Source organism: Ranitomeya variabilis, chromosome 4, assembly GCF_051348905.1.
Source record: "Ranitomeya variabilis isolate aRanVar5 chromosome 4, aRanVar5.hap1, whole genome shotgun sequence".
Taxonomy (NCBI): domain Eukaryota; kingdom Metazoa; phylum Chordata; class Amphibia; order Anura; family Dendrobatidae; genus Ranitomeya; species Ranitomeya variabilis.
Window position 1 is genome coordinate 176,973,454 of NC_135235.1, and position 21,870 is coordinate 176,995,323.

Below are 21,870 nucleotides of genomic sequence, written 5' to 3' on the forward strand. Positions count from 1 at the left end.
GAGCCCTACAGTGTACGTAAACCACATATTGTGTCCACATGTTTGGCATTTCTGAAGCGATGAGAGGCCACCTAACTTACAGGTGCATGTCTCCAGAGGCACTGGTTGGGCATAACGTACTGGTGACTTCAACGTACTGGTCACTACAGCGGCAGTTTGCAATTTTCACTTGGCAACACTCATTGCTGCTTGTTTCTGGAAAATACCCATGGAGACAAAATAGTTACTACACCAGTAGATAAATTCCCAACTGGTTATAATTTACAAAATGGGGTCACGTGAGGGGGGATTCTGCTCTTCTACCAATTAGAGGTCCTATATATGGAGCTCGCAAACTGTTCTAGGAAAACCTACGCTCCAGGAGGCAAATAGCTCTCCGTTCTTCTCGACTCTCTGTATGTATTACTGTACAGCCACATATGGGATATTGCCACGTTCAATAGAAATTGCGGGACAAATTATGGTGATACTCTTACCCAATTCTTGCGTAAAATTGTAAATTCTGGGCCTAAAACTCAATTTTGGTGGTAAAAATGTAGTTATTTTTGTCTTCACTTCCCAATGGTCTAAAATTCTGTGACACACCCGTGGTGTCCATATGATCACTGCACCCCTAGATGAATTCATTGGGAGGTGTAGTTTGTAAATTGGGGTCACTTATGGGGGGTCTGCTGTTCTGGCACCTCATGGGCTCTCCCAATGGGTCATGGCACCTGCAAACCATAACAGTAAAATCTGGCACCCCTTGCCTTCTGAACTTTGCACTGTGCCTGAAAAATATCTCCCGATTACATGTAGGGTATTGGCACGGCAAGGAAAAAATGGACCACAGTTTGTTGTAAAAAAAAATTCCTATTAGCCCTTAGAAAAATTAAAAACTTGGGACTAAAACAACATTTTAGTGGTAAAAATGTAATTTTTTTACAGCTCAATGGTATAAAATTTCTATGATTCACATGTGGTGTCAATATGATCACTGCAACCCTAGATGAATTCATAAGGGAGTATAGTTTGTAAAATGAATTCACATATAGGGGGTTTCTGTTCTGACACCTCAGGGGCTCTGCCAATGTGACATTGCCCCCTCAAACTATTCCAGCAAAATCTGAACTCCAATATGGCACCTCTTCCCTTCTGAGCTTTGCATTATGCCTCAAAAGTAGTATTCCCCCAAACACGGAGTATCAGCATACTCAGGAGACATTGCACAACAAATTGTATGGTGCAGTTTCTCATTACCCTTTATGAAAATGCAAAATTTGGGGCTAAAATAACATTTTTGTGGGGAAAATGTGATTATTAATTTCATGGCTCAATGTTATGAACGTCTGTGAAGCACCTGGGGGTTCAAGGTGCTCACCACACATCTAATTACATTCCTTAAGGGGTCTAGTTTCCAAAATGGGGTCACTTGTGGGGGGTTTCCACTGCTTATACACATCAGGGGCTCTCCAAATGGGACATGGCGTCTGCTAATTATTCTAGGAAATTTTACATTCAAAAAGTCAAATGACGCTCCTTCCCTTCCGAGCTCTGTTGTGCGCCCAAACAGTGGTTTTCTCGCTCATTTGGAGTATGGGTATGGTCATGAGAAATTACACAACAAATTTTGTGGTGCACTTTTTCCTGTTACCCATTCAAAATAAAAACATTATGTAAAATAATTTTTTTGTGAAAAAAAGTTAAATGTTCATAGTTTTTTTTCACATTCCAAAAATTCCTGTTAAGCACCTGAAGGGTAAATAAACTTCTTGAATGTGGTTTTGAGCACCTTGAGTGGCTGCAGTTTTTAGAATGCTGTCACTTTTGAGTACCGTATATACTCGAGTATAAGCCGAGATTTTCAGCCCATTTTTTTAGACTAAAAGAGCCCCTCCCGGCTTATACTCAAGTCATTGTCCCAGGGGGTCGTCAGGGGAGGGGGAGCGGCAGGAGTGGCAGCTGTCACATCATACTCACCTGCTCCCGGCGCGGTCTCTGCACTTCCCTGCTTCTCCGATGGTGTCCGGTGCCCACAGCTCTTCCTGTGTTCAGCAGTCACGTGGTACCGCTCATTAAAGTAATGAATATGGACGCGACTCCACTCCCATAGCAGTGGAGCGCATATTCATTACTTTAATGAGTGGTACCATGTGACCGCTGAACACAGCAACAAGCTGCCAGCGTGCGCAAGAGACTATCGGAGAAGCAGGGACATACAGAGAGACCGCACCAGGAGGGGGCGAGTATGACGAGGGAGGGTGAGCCATGCGATATTCACCTGTCCCCGTTCCACCGCCGGGCTCCATCTTCCATGTCCTCTGGCTGTGATGTTCATGTCAGAGGGTGCGATGACGTGGTTAGTGCGTTACCTCTGTCACTGCAAAGACCCGGAAGACACAGCGGCGCACGGCGGTGGAGCTGGGACAGGTGAATATCTCAAGTGCCAGTGTCCTGAGCCAGCGGCGACACCGGCACCTGGTCCCCATAGTGTGCCGTTGTCCCCGCCTGCTCAGGCCCCCGGCACTCGGCGCCCAGCGATGAGAGGTGAGCATGTCATTTTTTTTTAATCGCATTAGCATACAGGGCATTATCTATGGAGCATCTTATGGGGCCATCAACCTTTGTGCAGCATTATATGGGGCATAATGTCTATGGAGCATCTTATGGGGCCATCAGCCTTTGTGCAGCGTTATATGAGGCATAATATTCTATGGGGCCATCAACCTTTGTGCAGCATTATATGGGGCATAATATTCTATGGAGCATCTTATGGGGCCATCAACCTTTGTGCAGCAATATATGGGGCATAATATTCTATGGAGCATCTTATGGGGCCATCAACCTTTGTGCAGCATTATATGGGGCATAATATTCTATGGAGCATCTTATGGGGCCATCAACCTTTGTGCAGCGTTATATGGGGCATAATATTCTATGGAGCATCTTATGGGGCCATCAACCTTTGTGCAGCATTATATGGGGCATAATATTCTATGGAGCATCTTATGGGGCCTTCATTAACCTTTTATGCAGCATAATATGGGGCATATTTTAATATGGAGCATCTTATGGGGCCGATCATGAACTTTATGAAGCATTATATGGGGCTCCTGATTCAATATGGATATTCAAAAACACTTAACCTTCTGATGTCTCAATTAATTTTACTTTTATTGGTATCTATTTTTATTTTTGTAATTTACCAGTAGCTTCTGCATTTCCCACCCTAAGCCTATACTCGAGTCAATAAGTTTTCCCAGTTTTTTGTGGCCAAATTAGGGGTCTCTGCTTATACTCGGTGTCACGATAATGTAAAAATGTCATAATGTGAGTTTAGTTCTAGAATGTACCATGGCACAGACACACGCTGCAGATTCGACCCTCCTTTCTCCCCCACTGCATCCGCTGATACAATAACCAAGCCCCATGCCAGGCACACTCTGTGCAACTTGATACCAATGTGTCGCAGCCCACTGTGAAGTTTTATGGCTTTACGCTGCAAATTCCAGTCTCCCTACATTACCCATTCCCTCCTCCCAATCAATACCATCCAAAACTGGTATAGCCACTTCCAAACTGCATGGAGATCTATCACTCACTGAAAGCGCTAGCAGCTACACGCAACGAGTGCAAAGCGTGGATTTCTCCTTAAGCGGTTCATGTAAGTACACCGTGATTACACTTAAAAGAATTGCCCCGACGTGGTGCACCTCTGGAACCTGATGTATTTCGTATACGAGATTCATACAGTGAGATATGCTTAATAATAGTTTTCATATTCTAAGTAAAGGGGAGGTGTCAGCCTGTAAGTGATGCCACCACAGGGGGAGTGCCTGGGGTTTGGGCTAGGAATAACTTAGTGAGACAGCATTCTTGCAGTGTCTTTTTGCCCGGGGTCCAGCTGCTCTATAGATGTGATATGCATCTTGATGTATCTCCTGAGCACATGGGCAAACAGGAGATGAAATGATCTGAATGCTATGTAAGTGTTTTTTCAATTTTAATCCTTTTATTTGTAATTGTAATGGACACATGATTTTGTCTTTATAATATCTTTTTTATACTTTGTAAACACTGCCTGCCTTTTTTGGAGTAAAGTATAAAATTACTAGCTTGTCTCTCCATGCTCTAAACGAACTGTCGCATCCTCTGAAGTGAATTACGCTACTGATTTGGGTTGGCTCCGGACCCGTTAACAATTAAGAGAATCGGAGCTGGTGGTAGCATACTTTGTCCTGTACGATAGGGCGTCTTTGCAGCGACCGACGGCATTGAAAGTTATTGCTCCCACCTGTGTGGGAGAAGTTATATCGCCCTCGCTGCAATGTGCCCCATAGCCAGCACATAGCAGGCAGCCTTTCTGGCGACTAATTACCCTAGGTGCAGTACCCTGACTGACCTGAGGGTAAGGAGCTGCAAGTTCCAAACCGGAACTGGGAAGTGGGATTCCTGACACTCGGGGCGGCTTATATTCGAGTATATACGGTATCTTCTATCATATAGACCCCTCAAAGTGACTTCAAATGTGACGTGGTCCCTAAAAAAAGTTTTTGTCAATTTTGTTGTAAAAATGAAAAATTGCTGGTCAATTTTTAACCCTTATAACTTCCTAACAAAAAAATAATAATTCCAAAATTGTGCTGATGTACAGTAGACATGTGGGAAATGTTAGTCTTTTGTGTGACATATAGTATCTCTGTTATTTAAGAGCATGAAAATTCAAACTTGGAAAATTGTGAAATTTTCCAAATTTTGCCAAATTTCCGTTTTTATTTTCACAAATAAACGCAAGTCATACCAAAGAAGTTTTACCACTATCATAAAGTGACAGAGGTCAGAATTGTAAAAATTGGCCTGGTTGCTAATGTGCAAACTACCTTCGGGGGTAAAGGGGTTAATTATGTACCACTTATATTTATATTAAAAAAATATATATTTTTGATGAGTAAACTTTTTGTTTAAACCTTTCTGGAAGGATTTATTTGCTGAGTTTAAACATTTTGCTTGACATCACCACAACTAAAATTGGTTGTGCTTGCAAAATGTACTATATGTTGTGCATTTTAACAATAGTCCAGAAGAAGGAATATAGTTCTATAATTGAGTCCACTGTATTAATGAGTCCAACCACCCCTTTATTAACAATAAAAAGGTACTGGTGTATAAGCCTGTAGAAATAGGGAAACATCACTCTTTATTATTGTAAAAAGATGTAGATGCCAAGATCATAAATACCCAGAACTCATGATTGTAAGTCTGCCGATTCCTTCTGTGCTTTTATCCTATTGTTATACTCTCAATGTCTGAGCCTGATAATCATAACCAAATAACTGTGGTTTAAAGTGATGTGCCCTACGAAACTGAAGCTTCCCATGTGTTCAATTAAGAAATATTATGTACTAGATGGCAGCCCGATTCTAAAGAATCGGGAGTCTAGAATCCATATATACTTTATTTATTCAAATGTAAGAATAATACAATTAATAAATAATAGTAAGAAAGAACAAAAAATGGCTGCACTCACCAGCTCTTGACAATTCTTGACAGTACGGCACATTTCTGATTGGTCGCTCGCGGCAGGCGGCAACCAATCAGAAAAGTGCCGCGCACCACGAAGGCATATATCTTTGTCCACCCTGAGCGGGTGTAGGACGCTGGTGACGTCACTTATCTCCGGACATTATCTCCGGACAAAGCCACAGAAGTTGGCACAAATTGCCGGAAGTAGTATTCTAGGCAATTATATATTAGATTTTAATGTTATCAGTGTTTACCTTTGAACGTTTATATTGTATTGTCCTGTCACCAGCCATGTGTACGATTATCGGCCGAAAGCCTCTCTGGAACCAATAATCACCCCATGTAAAGGTATCTTTATAAGTTAAAGATTCAGAATACTATGACTTTTATCATATCCTGAACAGTCAAGTTTTTTATGAACCGTTAAGGTTTTCTGGTTGAAGTAAAAAAAACTCTGAGTGTTTACAGTTTGAAACCATAAAATGTTGAAAAATTATGTCATTCTTGAGTATATCACTCAATGGTGCTCATAAACGTGTCAAATTTGATCTATAATATACTTTAATATACGTTACTTTAATCTTTAATATACTTAAGAACAGGGCCCCAGACATCACACAGGGGGTCTGAAACACTGCACAGTGGTCCAAAATATCGCTGTGCTCTGCCTGGGGCCCCATATGCTGCCTGGGGCCCCTGTGCTCTGCCTGGGGCCCCATATGCTGCCTGGGGCCCCTGTGCTCTGCCTGGGGCCCCTGTGCTCTGCCTGGGGCCCCATGTTCTGCCTGGGGCCCCTGTGCTCTGCCTGGGGCCCCATGTTCTGCCTGGGGCCCCTGTGCTCTGCCTGGGGCCACTGTGCTCTGCCTGGGGCCCCATATGCTGCCTGGGGCCCCTGTGCTCTGCCTGGGGCCCCATAGGCTGCCTGGGGCCCCTGTGCTCTGCCTGGGGCCCCATATGCTGCCTGGGGCCCCTGTGCTCTGCCTGGGGCCCCATATGCTGCCTGGGGCCCCTGTGCTCTGCCTGGGGCCACTGTGCTCTGCCTGGGGCCCCATATGCTGCCTGGGGCCCCTGTGCTCTGCCTGGGGCCCCATATGCTGCCTGGGGCCCCTGTGCCCTGCCTGGGGCCCCTGTGCTCTGCCTGGGGCCCCTGTGCTCTGCCTGGGGCCCCTGTGCTCTGCCTGGGGCCACTGTGCTCTGCCTGGGGCCACTGTGCTCTGCCTGGGGCCCCATAAGCTGCCTGGGGCCCCTGTGCTCTGCCTGGGACCACTGTGCTCTGCCTGGGGCCCCATATGCTGCCTGGGGCCCCTGTGCTCTGCCTGGGGCCACTGTGCTCTGCCTGGGGCCCCATATGCTGCCTGGGGCCACTGTGCTCTGCCTGGGGCCCCATATGCTGCCTGGGGCCCCTGTGCTCTGCCTGGGGCCCCATATGCTGCCTGGGGCCCCTATTCTAGAATATGCATGTCCCCGTAGTATGTGATTCGCGGCAGACTGTGCCCGTCGCTGATTGGTCGAGGCAACCTTTATGACATCATCGTCGCCATGGCAACCATTATGACATCATCGTCGCCATGCTGTGCCCATCTCTGATTGGTCGAGGCCGCCCGACAAACCGTCGACCACTCCATATAAGGTATGGTCTACAAACCGCCGACCACTCCATATAAGGTATGGTCTACAAACCGCCGACCACTCCATATAAGGTATGGTCTACAAACCGCCGACCACTCCATATAAGGTATGGTCTACAAACCGCCGACCACTCCATATAAGGTATCCTGTTTGTAGACCATACCTTATATGGAGTGATTTCCAGGACAGACAGACAGAAAGACAGACAGACAGACAGACAGACAGACAGACGGAAAAACCCTTAGACAATTATATATATAGATGGGCATTTCCTGAAGGAAATACATGGTGCTTGAACAGCGCTACCAGCTTTACAGCAGCACTTTTCACACACGGGACTGGGGGGCGCGCTTACTTTTGCACCCGGGGCCGGGGGCGCGCTTACTTTTGCACCCGGGGGCGCACTTACTTTTGCACCCGGAGGCGCACTTACTTTTGCACCCTGGGGCGCACTTACTTTTGCACCCGGGGTCGCACTTACTTTTGCACCCGGGGGCGCACTTACTTTTGCACCCGGGGGCGCACTTACTTTTGCACCCGGGGGCGCACTTACTTTTGCACCCGGGGGCGCACTTAAGTTTGCACCCGGGGGCGCACTTACTTTTGCACCCGGGGGCGCACTTACTTTTGGGGCCGCACTTACTTTTGGTAGGCGGGGCCCCTCGGCCTCCGATTTAGTGGGCGGGGTCCCTCTGCCTCCGATTTGGTGGGCGGGGACCCTCGGCCTCCGCTTTGGTTGACGGGGCCCCACGGCCTCCGATTTGGTGGGCGGGGTCCCTCTGCCTCCGCTTTGGTGGGCGGGGCCGCTCGGCCTTCGATTTGGTGGGCGGGGCTCCTCGGCCTCCGATTTGGTTGGTGGGGCCCCTCGGCCTCCGATTTGGTGGGCGGGGCCCCTTATCCTCCAATTTGGTGGGCGGGGACCCTCGGCCTCCGATTTGGTGGGCGGGGCCCCTTGGCCTCCGATTTGGTGGGCGGGGACCCTCGGCCTCCGATTTGGTGGGTGGGGACCCTCAGCCTCCGATTTGGTGGGCGGGGCCCCTCGGCCTCCGATGTGGTGGGCGGGGCCCCTCGGCCTCCGCTTTGGTGGGCGGGGCGGGGACCCTCGGCCTCCAATTTGGTGGGCGGGGACCCTCGGCCTCCGATTTGGTGGGCGGGGACCCTCGGCCTCCGATTTGGTGGGTGGGGACCCTCGGCCTCCGATTTGGTGGGCGGGGCCCCTCGGCCTCCGATGTGGTGGGCGGGGACCCTCGGCCTCCGCTTTGGTGGGCGGGGCCGGGCCCCTCAGCCTCCGCTTTGGTGGGCGGGGCCGCTTGGCCTTCGATTTGGTGGGCGGGGCTCCTCGGCCTCCGATTTGGTTGGCGGGGCCCCTCGGCCTCCGATTTGGTTGGCGGGGCCCCTCGGCCTCCGATTTGGTGGGCGGGGACTCTCGGCCTCCGATTTGGTGGGCGGGGACCCTCGGCCTCCGATTTGGTGGGCGGGGACCCTCGGCCTCCGATTTGGTGGGCGGGGACCCTCGGCCTCCGATTTGGTAATCAGGGACCCTCGGCCTCCGCTTTGGTGGGCAGGGCCCCTCGGCCTCCGATTTGGTGGGCGGGGTCCCTCTGCCTCCGATTTGGTGTGCGGGGACCCTCGGCCTCCGCTTTGGTGGGTGGGGCCCCTCGGCCTTCGATTTGGTGGGCGGGGCCCCTCGGCCTCCGATTTGGTTGGTGTGGACCCTCGGCCTCCGATTTGGTGGGCGGGGACCCTCGGCCTCCGATTTGGTGGGCGGGGACCCTCGGCCTCCGATGTGGTGGGCGGGGCCCCTCGGCCTCCGATGTGGTGGGCGGGGCCCCTCGGCCTCCGATGTGGTGGGCGGGGCCCCTCGGCCTCCGATATGGTGGGCGGGGACCCCTGGCCTCCGATTTGGTGGGCGGGGCCCCTCGGCCTCCGATTTGGTGGGCGGGGACCCTCGGCCTCCGATTTGGTGGGCGGGGACCCTTCGCCTCCGATTTGGTAGGCGGGGCCCCTCGGCCTCCGATTTGGTGGGCGGGGACCCTCGGCCTCCGATTTGGTGGGCGGGGACCCTCGGCCTCCGATTTGGTGGGCGGGGCCCCTCGGCCTCCGATTTGGTGGGCGGGGCCCCACGGCCTCCGATGTGGTGGTCGGGGCACCTCGGCCTCCGCTTTGGTGGGCGGGGCCGGGCCCCTCGGCCTCCGCTTTGGTGGGCGGGGCCGCTCGGCCTTCGATTTGTTGGGCGGGGCTCCTCGGCCTTCGATTTGGTTGGCGGGGCCCCTCGGCCTCCGATTTGGTGTGTGCGCTGCCTGGGGCCACTGTGCTCTGCCTGGGGCCCCATGTGCTGCCTGGGGCCCCTGTGCTCTGCCTGGGGCCCCATATGCTGCCTGGGGCCCCTGTGCTCTGCCTGGGGCCCCTGTACTCTGCCTGGGGCCCCATGTTCTGCCTGGGGCCCCTGTGCTCTGCCTGGGGCCACTGTGCTCTGCCTGGGTGTAGGACACTGGTGACGTCACTTATCTCCGGACATTAGCTCCGGACATTAGCTACGGACATTAGCTCCGGACAATAGCTCCGGACATTATCGCCGGACATTAGCTCCGGACAAAGCCACGGAAGTTGGCACAAATTGCAGGAAGTAGTATTCTAGGCAATTATATATTAGATCTGCCCTTGACCTCTTCTTTTTCTTTTTGCTTCTCTCTCTAAGTATCACACTGAGATCAACGGATAGCAATAGTCAGAATTAGGCTAAGGTGGCACAATATTTTTTTTAATAGAAATATATGTGTTGAAATCTGTGTGTGAGACTCTAGAGACGAGGATAATTACATTGTCCATTGATCAGGGAAGTATCGCACTGGCTCTAGCTGCCATTGTAATAATGTTCTGATACATTATTAGATTGGAAAAGTAGCACATAAAAAATGAAAGTAGGACAAAATCTGAAATTCAATATGGTGTCTGATTAGAAGCCGACAAGAGATTGAGGTTCATGAGAGTGACTACGATATACTTAGTAAAAGAAACCGATGTTAATTTTCTTATTATATTTTATTTGCCTTTTAATTGCAAGTAGATCGCCGAGTTTACAGGTCCCCCACTGATCGCTCAAGCCACACCCTCCCACTTCCCTCAAGAAGTGCACAGCTCACTAGACAGGAGCACACAGAGCTGGGGAACGGATTCAGTAGAAAGGATCTTCGATTCGGAGCCTATGCTTTCTACTGAAAGCGGACTCAGCTTCTTTTAAAGATTTACTTATTCTTTAATAGATGCCCAGACTATGATATATATAATCCGGTGAGAGGTGCTGTAATAGAAAGTTGTGTTTCCTCTAGAGGTCTTCTTTGAATAAGTATGTAGTTACATGAGAAGTCTTAAGATTTCTTCCTTATAACTGATTGCAAAATAATAGGGTGGTTTATTTTTGTTCAAATGCTGCTCCTTTATAAAAAATATTGTCAAATTAATGCAAAGATAAAATTTTAAAATGTAAAAAAGCCTGTATATGAAATGTTCAGAAATGGTCACATGACTTTATGTGTATGCAGGGAACAGAAGGATCCAATATTTCTACGAGACAAGGTAACACAGAAAAATTCCAAAGAGCAGTTTGAATCTGCTCAGAAAATAGAGCAAGAATACAGCAAGTATTTTACAGGTACGTTATCAAAACTTTGGTACCTACCAAGGTTGCAGTCCATCTGTATGGCAACCAGATGCCATTTTTCACCGCCAGAAGTGTTTGTGCCGTGTATGGTATTCGATTTGAGTGTCAGCGCTGAATGCTATTGATGAAGACTCACCTTTGGCTCATGCAGACCTAATTAAGCATGACTTAACTATGTAATCTTAGCGCAGTCTTTCTGATTCTATAATAAATATTACAAACTGTGCTCCCAGCATTTTCCACTCAACTTTATCTCACATTTGTATTAAGTTATGCAAACAAATAGAAAAGGCCTTTTATTTTTGGTGAGGGACTCCCACCTATTTCTTCAGCCCTCTTTAGACAAGTTTGACTCTATCCACCTCCTCTCAGCCCCCTCAGCAGTCCCTGTGTTAGACTTTAACCCAGTTAATACCTGGATGAAGTTGAATATGTATTCTAAAGACTTTTCCTTATATACCAATCAACATAACACTGGATTTATTCAAAGATAACAAAGCGGTGGTTATAACTTAATTGTTTGTTTTTTTTCATGACAAGTCTGACATGCCACTCTGGGTCTTTCTAGAGATCTCAATTTCTCACATACAGTAAACTAGTTTCTATGGATTCCACCAGGTCATAATCTCCAATCCTCTTAAGGCCCCGTCTCACTTAGCGAGATCGCTAGCGAGATCGCTGCTGAGTCACAAGTTTTGTGACGCAACAGCGACCTCAGTAGCGATCTCGCTATGTGTGACACGTAGCAGCGACCAGGCCCCTGCTGTGAGATCGCTGGTCGTGTCGGAATGGCCTGGGCCGTTTTTTGATCGTTGAGGTCCCGCTGGGTAGCACACATTGCTGTGTTTGACACCTTAACAACGACCTCGTTGACGACTCAGACACTGAATCGTCATAATAGCTCCCATGTGACATCGTTGTACAGGTCGCTACAGGTCGCTGGTGAGATGTCAAACAGTGAGATCGCAGCTGCGATCGCTGGAAGATCTCACTGTTTGACATCTCACCAGCGACCACATAGCGACGCAGCAACGATCCCTGACAGGTCGTATCGTTGTCGGGATCGCTCTAGCGTCGCTAAGTGAGACGGGGCCTTTAGTCCATTAATTCAATATTATCAGGATATCTCAAACTGGAATACCTGGGACTACAGCAAAGCTTACCACAGTGTTATTCACCAGAAACTTTGAAATGCCATGAAGTATTTGGGTTCATGCCAAGAAGCAGTAGTCCGAACGGAACACAGTGAAATGGCATGGTTCAAAGTAAAGCGAGGTGTCAGACAATGCTGCATACTGTCACCATTTCTCTTCAATTTATATGCAGAAGCTATTTTGAGGAAGGCTGGACCTTCCTAGAAAGCAGAAGGATTTATAATTTCTGGACGAATCATCAACAGTCTTAAATACGCAGACGATGCAACATCCGGGACTTGGTTAAATATTCCAGTCAATTGACCTCTCCCCGTCTTCTGTTATTTAGTCTCTGGTTTAACCAAGACTTATCCAGGATCCTCAAATCTTCAGGCCTTTCGCTCGTGAAGATTTAAGTTATTTTCTAGGGTTTATCAATCTATGCTATCCACCTTGTGGCATGCAGTTATTGCCTCTAATTCTGACATTCCCTAGTGGTGAACTATTACGATATTTGTAGCTCAAGCACTAGGTTGGAGCTGTCCTTTCACAATATGAGCCACTCTAAAAATGGACTAGATTTAAATAAGTTTGTCTAAATTTCCCTCTTTCAAAAGAGTTAAGTCTTTAATACTCCCTTCTAATTAAAGAAGCAGTCCCATCAACGTTTTTATCTTCCTAATATATTGTAATCATCATATGATATAGCACTGTGTACATACAATTGCGCATTTTGCCTTTCTACCCAGCTAATTCAATATTTTATGTGCTCTATTTTGAAACATGAAACATGTTGAAACTCTTGTCCCTTTTATCATTCCCCTGTTCAACTCCTGACCCAGCTGCTCCACTCCTCCCCCTACTAGGGCCTTTTGCAGTGACTCATGAGTCACACAGGGAAAATGTACTTCCTGTTTCTACATAGAACTTAGAAGGAGGATTCAGTCAGTTTTTAATCACATGATGTCTTAGACCTAATGGAAAAAAGAAGGATTAGCTTGGTAGAAGGACTATTGTAAATTAATAATTGTAAGTACACAGTGCTATATAATATGATGATTTCACTATATTAAGTGGATACACATTTTGATGGGAGTGCTTCTTTAACAATACCTCTCATACTTCATATACAGTTGTGCTCAAAAGTTTACATACCCCGGCAAAATTTTTGCTTTCTTGGCCTTTTTTCAGAGAATATGAATGATAACAGCAAAACTTTTTCTCCACTCATGGTTAGTGGTTGGGTGAAGCCATTTATTGTCAAACTACTGTGTTTTCTCTTTTTAAATCATAATGACATCCCAAAACTTCCAAATGTCACGGGGAGACTAGGTGAGCGAGAGCTAATAACCCGGGCCCCTGCAATTTCACTCAGACTAGGGAAATCCTGACTGACCCTCTACCTGGAGTTTACACTGATGGTTTGCATGTCCAGGCCTCGAACCTCACCCTGTCTCCTGTTTCATCCCTAGGCTGAAACCTCCGCCCACCACCCAGTGAAGAGGTAATACACCAATACCCACAGTTAGCACAGACAAGGATAAAGGAAAATATACACCACGCCGCAGTCACTCAGGAATACACTATAAATGTGCAGGGCAAAATAAATATAAATATAGGAAGGAGTAAATAAGACAAAGGAAAATACACCACCAGCAACGAATCTCCAACAACCAGCTCTCCACTCTAGACCGAGATAACAACGCACAAGACAGAAGCTATAATCGGCGACGCCCAATGATCAGGAGAACTATTTAAAGGCAATGGGCATGGCCCAGCTTCCAATCCGAGGATCAGGTAAATTAACCCCGGAACAGCTAGATAAAATCTAGCCGACGCCAATGAGCACATAGTGGTCAAAAGCGGAATTACCGCTGTCTGTTGAACGACCTGGTCTGAACAGCGTCCGAGATGACACCAAATGACCCTAATTCAAAGTTCATATACCCCATTTCTTAATATCATGTATTGCCCCCTCTAAAATCAATGACAGCTTGAAGTCTTTTGTGGTAGTTGTGGATGAGGTTCCTTATTTTCTCAGATGGTAAAGGTGCCCAATCTTCTTGGCAAAAAGCATCCAGTTACTGTAAATTCTTGGGCTGTCTAGCATGAACTGCGCACTTGAGATCTCCCCAGAGTGGCTCAATGATATTGAGGTCAGGAGACTGAGATGGGCATTCCAGAACCTTCACTTTGTTCTGCTATAGCCAATGACAGATCGATAGGCCTTGTGTTTTGGATCGTTGTCATGTTGGAACGTCCAAGTACGTCCCATTTTTCTTCAACTTTGACCAAGTTTCCTGTACCTTTATAGCTCACACATCCCCAAAACATCAGCAATTCACCTCCGTGCTTTACAGTAGGAATGGTGTTCCTTTCTTCATAGGCCTTGTTGACCTCTCTCCAAATGTAACGTTATTGGTTGTGGCCAAAAAGTTCATCACTCCAAATTATTTTGTTCCAGAAGTTTTGAGGTTTGTCTCTGTGCTGTTTTTCGTATTGTAGGCGAGATGCTTTGTGGCATTTGCGCAGTAATGGCTTTCTTCTGGCGACTCAACCATGCAGCCCAGTTTTCTTCAAGTGCCTCCTTATTGTGCATCTTGAAACAGCCACACTGCTAGTTTTCAGAGAGTCCTGTATTTCAGCTGATGTTATTTGTGGGTGTTTCTTTGCATCACGAGCAATTTTCAAGTAAGTCGTGGAGCGACATTTTTGTTGGTCTACCTGACCGTGGTTTGGTTTTTACAGAGCCTCTGATTTTCCATTTGTTAATCACAGTTTGAACGCTGTTGACTGGCATTATCAATTCCTTGGATATCTTTTTGTATCCCTTCCCTGTTTTATACAACTCAACTACCTTTTCCTGTAGATCGGTTGACAATTCTTTTGCTTTCCCCTTGACTCACAATCCAGAAACATCAGTGGCTTGATGAAAGATGCAAGAGTCTGTCTGGTTCCCAAAAACTAACTCTTTTATGCACACCCACACTGATTACACTGATTACAAGCAAACAGGTCACAGGTGAGGATGTTACCTTTTGTAGCCATTCAAACCCATTTGTGTCAGCTTCTGTGCATGTTATCAGGCCAAAATCACCACGGTATGTGAATTTTTGATCAGGGTCATTTGGATGTTTTGGGTTGTCATTATGATTTAAAAAGAGAAAACACAATAGTTTGACAATTAATTTCTTTACCCAACCCCTAACCATGAGTGGAGAAGATGTTTGTTATCATTTATATTCTCTGAAAAAGGGCAAAGAAAGCAAAAATTCTGCCAGGATATGTAAACTTTTGAGCACAACTGTAGTTATATTATTAGATGGGAGATTGGCTCGTGCATAACCATAACCAAAGAAGCCGTGGATTTGGCCTGGACTTGGTCCTACATTTCTTCTTGCTCTATTAATACTTTTAACAATTGAATCAGCCTGCAAATGCACTGCAAATGCAATGGTTCCTGCTCCAATTGCTAAGGTCGTTCCAGGCTTCTCTCCTGTCTCTTTCTGAGGGTGTAGTCTACATGGTGATATGTTACAATCCTTTTGGCCTTATACTCCTAGTTTAGTCTAGATTGTATTGTCTATTTTTTCTCTTCTTTTTTTTTTTACACCCAACTTAAAAAAAAACTTCTACATCCTAAAACTACTAAATTCACACGTTCTTAATTCAAAATCTTGCAATTGTTTAGCAGCAACAAACACAAATGATAACAGCTTGGAAAAAGGAAATTCTCTAACCCATTTGAAGAAGGGAAGTCCTAAATGTATGGTTTTTATAGTTAATGCAAAAATGTGTCTGCATTTTAATGGATATGCTTAGTAAACATGCAAAAATTCAGTCGCACTAGGTTACATATGAAAACCCACAACGCACTACTGATGTTCGCCTCCCATCGTGCCTTTCTGGTTTTACTTTTCTCTTCTTTGCTTTTTATTTGTGTAGTCATTTACTGTTTGTACATTTTCTTTTATTTGTCGTTTGTTTTGTTAAAAAAGACATAATTATTTGTTATTTTAAATAGTTATGGAACACTTTGTAATCTCTCATCATCATTCAAACTCCATTTTAGCATTTTTAAGCCTATTTTTGTGAAAGTTCTTAAAAAGGTTGCCAAAGAGAAAGTTAGGATGGTATTTAAAAAAAACATAAAAACCTGAGTACTGTTCAACTGATCAATCTCTTGCTTTTCTTTTCCAATTTTTCTACTAGTCTGAATTGATATGGACAATTGTAGCTATTGACCGTGCGGTTAGTGGTGTATGCCTACTAGACCTTGTAAGAGGAATTACCTAACCTAACAGGCTGTAATGTTGGCATTGACAAGCAACATATCCAAAGTGCTCCAAATCAGATTGCCACATTTGAGCGATTAAAATGTAATGAAGTTAAATATAAATAATTTCCCAGAAATTATTATATTTCATAAAAACCCTATTAAACATGCAGAGCATTACCAAAATCATAATGACTTGTAAAATAAAGTTAAGATTATTATTTATACAAAAAATGCAAATAGCTTAAAAAAAAGTCACAAAAAGAATGGCAGATTTTTTTTCTTAATCTTTTTTTTTTTCAATGTACCTTTAAACTATGGCAATGAAAACTGCCCATGATGTAACAAAAAAAAGGTCTCAAACAGCCACGTCATTGGGACAATAGAAAAGTTGGAATAAGGGGTTCTATGATTTTTTTTCTGAATTTCATTTGTTAGTATTTGTGTTGTATATTGAGTAACTTGGAATTCTATGTCTTTCTCTCATTTTATTTTAGCTGTAATTCAAGGGGGTGCACTATTCAACATTTGCACTCAGATTCTGTCAATCGTGGATCAAGAACAGAACAAAGCCCTGTGGATCCCAGCTGGTGCCTTGTGAAGTTATTCCTTCTATACCATATCACCGTCAAGTAAAGGACGATGACCAGTCTGTGTATGCAACCTAATGGTCCTTGAAATGTTAGTTGAAAACCATTGTTCATGCAATCATATTGCCATTGCATCATCAAATCATCGGGACATCAGTTATTGGCAAACCAGATAACTAAAAAATGGATAAATGGTTTTAATCATCTTGCTTTTCATTGTACAAGATGATCCAAAGAGAAACCAGCTTTGAAAAACTGACAGAAACAGACAGGATAAACAATCACAGGCAAACTCTACAGGACCGTAGAAGGAAAGAACCAGTCCAGTACATGAAAAGCAAAATAAATGTTGAATGTTATTAACAATGACTAATGAGTTGGCCAAAGGTGGTGGAACTTTTCACATGCTTGGCTGATGCAGATAAACCAGGCAGCATTTTCCTCTTCATAATACACTAATCATAGGTACTCAGCTGGGGATGTCAACATAAAATTGTTTCTCAGCATTATACAATCTAAGCTTTTGCTTGGGTCCTGTAGTATAAACAGTCTTACCAACCCTTTACTGCTACAGGTGACTAGCATTGATATGCTTCTGCTGATACTTGAATTAGGAGCACCGTAGCACGCTCCAAAATTGTTCCTGTAGACCAGTTTAAAGGACACTACAAGTAACTGCACTTTTAATTTTGGAAAACTTGACACATGCCAGTTAAATCTTTGATAAGTAAATCAAAGTGTATCCTAAATTTCCACCCAAGAACACTTTAAAAATGTATGTGTAAAATATTGTGAAGCTAGTGCAATCTGTCATCCATGCCCTTTGGCAGCGTATGCAATATATTTCTTAGGTGATAAGTGGAGTTACATTCAAGACTGGTAACTCAGATCAGCTAAACATTCCGTTATCGCCATGTTCTTTCTATTGTCCCTTAAAATGTACCTCAACTATAAATGAAAAAATATCCTGTGATAGTACGTCCTGTAAGCTTTCATTTTACTTGTGGTTCATTAGCACAGTTAAGGTTGCTATACACCAAGCAACTTGTAACACTGAACACCTGCCGATCAGCTTAGGCTACTTTCACACTTCCGTCTTTTCAGATCCGTTGCAATGCGTCGGTTTAGGAAAAAAAATGGATCCTGCAAATGTGCCCGCAGGATCCGTTTTTTCCCATAGACTTGTATTAGCGACGGATGGCCACACGTCACATCCGTCGTGCGATGGATCCGTCGTGTTTTGGCGGACCGTCGTCTGGAAAAAACGTTCATTGTAACGTTTTTTTGTCTGCATCGAAAAAAAGTACAGCGACGGATCCTGCGGCGTCCGTCGTTGGCTAGAATGGAAGCCTATGGGCGCAGGATTCGTTGCTGTCCATCAAATGACGGAATCCAGCAACAGATTCCGTTTTTTTACACTGAGCATGCCTGAAAGGATTTCTGTTCCTTTAATTTAACCCATTTTTCCTGCAGCTGCTGCATCGACGGATCCGTCAAAAAATAGGATCCGGTGCATCCGTTTTTTACAATCTGCGCAGGATCCGTCTTTTCAACACTTTGACGGATTGTGACTGATTCTAAAAGACGGAAGTGTGAAAGTAGCCTTAGTAACCTGGTTGGACAGGCACACCGCATTTTGTATGCCCATAGACTGATCATCGAGAAAGGAGCATTACTATGAACACTCATTCCCTATAATCGTGCATTGTAGGTGCACCATGACAGCAGCACAGATCTCTGTTGCACACGCCGACTGCTGCTGAAGTAAACTGCTAAAGGCCCTGCATCTTATAGGTATCTACAAGTGGCTAGACTTTTTATCAACCTGCTGCTATTATGATCAATAGAAGTTTTGCAGCAGATGCTTTCTACTGGCTATGATTGAAAACTCTTTGTCATTATTGAACTGCCATAGAAAGCTTGCTTTATTGTCAGCTGTAAGAGTGTCCATTGCATGTGCTGCTAGAAATCAGAAAGGAAAAGGACTCTGCTAATAATCTACACCGCAACGGCTATTTCTAACTTTTGCAGCATATGATTTTTAATTTATAACTGGGGGTACACTTTAAAATGGGTTCCTCTGATGATCATGATCATCAGATTTGATTTTTTTTAACCAATAATAGTTTTATTGATTCTATCCATACATTTTCTTGCTATGTGTATGACCTGTGGTTATCTGTTGGATTATCAGAAGAAAAATACTGTAAACCCACAATTAGATGTTGTGATCCGAATAATCTCCAAGCACTGATGAAAATACATTGTCATCATTGGGCTGTCATGGAATGCTTAAATCATAAAAAAAAGACTTTGTTCAAGTATGTGGCAATTTACTTAAGAGTTTAGAAATTACATTTTACCCATTTTATGAGGTTTAGATTCTGAATACGTTGTGCACCTTGGGTTTCGTTGGTAGCCTACAATTTTGTATTTCTCACATAAAAGGGACCTGAGAAAACGATTTCAGGAGTTGTGGAATTTGGTAATTTATGAATAAATCAATATGTTTATACAAAATCAAAGTGTCAGCTTTAAGGTAGATGTTCACAATCCTGTATTGGGAGAGCAAGATTTAAAATAGCTCTACAATTGGGGAGGGTAAACTTTCTTTTAGTCCAAGAGTCACTTTGTCAGCTTGAACCTATCCCAAGGGCAGATCTGTCCTCGCATTTTACAAAATAATCTGCATACATTATTATCTAGATATCTTAGACCTGATGAGGCTGTGTGCATAGATTGGAAATGCATTTCAGGATGGCAATATAATACTTGTTGAACGTATAATCTCAATCTCTGCTTACCTTTCCTTTTTGATAAGCAAGCTTCTCAGCGTCCCTCCTGCTGCTGTGGAAATCATTCACTGAACATTACTAGCTACAGCACTCAGTCAGACTGTGTGAGTGGAGACTGTATACCCATCATGGCAAACTTAGAGCACGCGTGCCACAGGGGCACAGGGAGCCCTATCTGTGGGCACACACACCAGGCCTGCCACAGCGCACATTCCACTCTTTCCTGATGTTCAAATGTATTTGTATCTTTTAGACCCTAACACATTTAAACAGTGCTGTGCTGGGACCAAGGCAGAGGAGCTGCTGTCAGCCCCAGGTCCAACATGTAGCAGTGTGATGACGTCCTCATGCTACTGATCTCATCACACTGCTGCCGAGGCCGCAGAGGAGAAAAGACAGTGCGGGAGGGCACTGGTAAGAGCTCCAGCAGGAGCCGGACATTAAATGTATTAATTATGAAAGCGGACACAGTTTTGAGAGAGGCAGTGTGTGGGGATCGGGGGCTACTTTATACCGGGGGAGTGTGTGTGTGTGTATATTTTTGCAGACGGGTAATGTGTGTGTGTGTAAATATTTTGCAGAGGCAGTGTATACATACCTTGCAGTGGGGCAGTGTGTGTGTATATATATTTTGCAGAGGGGCAGTGTGTGTGTATATTGTGCAGAGGGGCAGTGGGTGTATATATTTCACGGCACGCAATGCATCCCTGGGAACGGAAGCCGCCTCATGCACCACTGAGAGCCAGGAGAACTCCAGGGGCCGTCGGAAGGTAAATATATCCATATTTTTTATTTTTATTCTTTTTTTTTACACGAATATGGATTCCAGGTCCTGAAGGAGAGTGTCCTCTCCTCCAGACCCTGGAAACCATCCGGGACCGATCCCTGCACCATATGCGGCGGCCTCAGAGCTCCGCACATGCCGTACACAGCGTATAAGACGACTCCCGACTTTTGAGAAGATTTTCATGGGTTACAAAGTTATCTTATACGCCGGAAAATACGGTGTATATATATATATATATATATATATATATACAATGAAGGAAATCTTTATTTGACCCCTTGCTGATTTTGTAAGGTTGCCCACTGACAAATGTACAATTTTCATAGTCATGAAAATACAGAAAAATCTTTAAATGAGTAGGTGTGTCCAAACTTTTGGTCTGTACTGTATATATATATCTATATATAATCGCCAGTTGGGACTTCCGGCCGCTGTCCCGGAATCCCATAAGGCACCGTGGCAGTGTCACTTGCGTAGGCGCAAGTGACATACACATCTCTGCTATTCCCACACAGGCCCAGTAACAGCCGCATTGTTACTACGCATGCGCGGTAATAGCTGTGACGTATATGTTACTTGCGTAGGTGCAGTTCTTGGCCACAAGGCCACAAACTGCGCCAGCGCAAGTGACATTCACATTACCACTTTTTCCGCGCATACACAGTAACAGCCACAACTGTAAGATATGTTGGAAAGCGCAAACGGTGTGAGACATGTCCGCTGCTCCTGTCAGCAGCACTAAGCATACACAGATGTTAATTTCACCTCACTCCCGATGCGATAGCATCAGGCCTTTCTAGTATATATATATATATATATATATATATATATATATATATATATATATATTTTTTTTTTTATTTTTTTTTTTTTTTGCAGAGGGGCTGTGTGTGTATTTTGCAAAGGGGCAGTGTGCGAGTGTGTGTATTTTCCAAAGGGCCTGTATGTGTGTGTATTTTGCAGAGGGGCAGTGTGTGTGAGTATACAGTTAGGTCCATATATATTTGGACAGAGACAACATTTTTCTAATTTTGGTTATAGACATTACCACAATGAATTTTAAACAAAATTCAGATGCAGGTGAAGTTCAGACTTTCAGCTTTCATTTGAGGGTATCCACAATAAAATTGGATGAAGGGTTTAGGAGTTTCAGCTCCTTAACATGTGCGACCCTGTTTTTAAAGGGACCAAAAGTAATTGGACAATTGACTCCAAGGCTATTTCATGGACAGGTGTGGGCAGTCCCTTCGTTATGTCATTCTCAATTAAGCAGATAAAAGGCCTGGAGTTGATTTGAGATGTGGTGCTTGCATTTGGAAGGTTTTGCTGTGAAGTAAACATGCGGTCAAAGGAGCTCTCCATGCAAGTGAAACAAGCCATCCTTAAGCTGCGAAAACAGAAAAAAACAAGCCGAGAAATTGCTACAATATTAGGAGTGGCAAAATCTACAGTTTGGTACATCCTGAGAAAGAAAGAAAGCACTGGTGAACTCATCAA

The 21,870-nt window shown here is 44.9% G+C and overlaps 1 protein-coding gene across 3 annotated transcripts in view; it reads left to right on the forward strand.

Annotated features, from left to right (window-relative positions):
• The window catches only part of DLG5 (discs large MAGUK scaffold protein 5), a 491,099-nt gene extending 471,576 nt beyond the window's left edge, over positions 1–19,523 (forward strand). For 2 of the 3 annotated variants that reach the window (XM_077259413.1, XM_077259412.1), the window contains 2 exons: positions 10,674–10,783; positions 16,699–19,522. In XM_077259413.1, coding sequence (XP_077115528.1) covers positions 10,674–10,783; positions 16,699–16,802 — 214 coding nt within the window. In that variant the 3' untranslated portion in view covers positions 16,803–19,522. Of the gene's footprint in view, positions 1–10,673; positions 10,784–16,698 lie in introns of all 3 variants that reach the window. The other variant, XM_077259411.1, reaches the window with a different exon arrangement.
• The last annotated feature ends 2,347 nt before the right edge of the window (positions 19,524–21,870 follow it).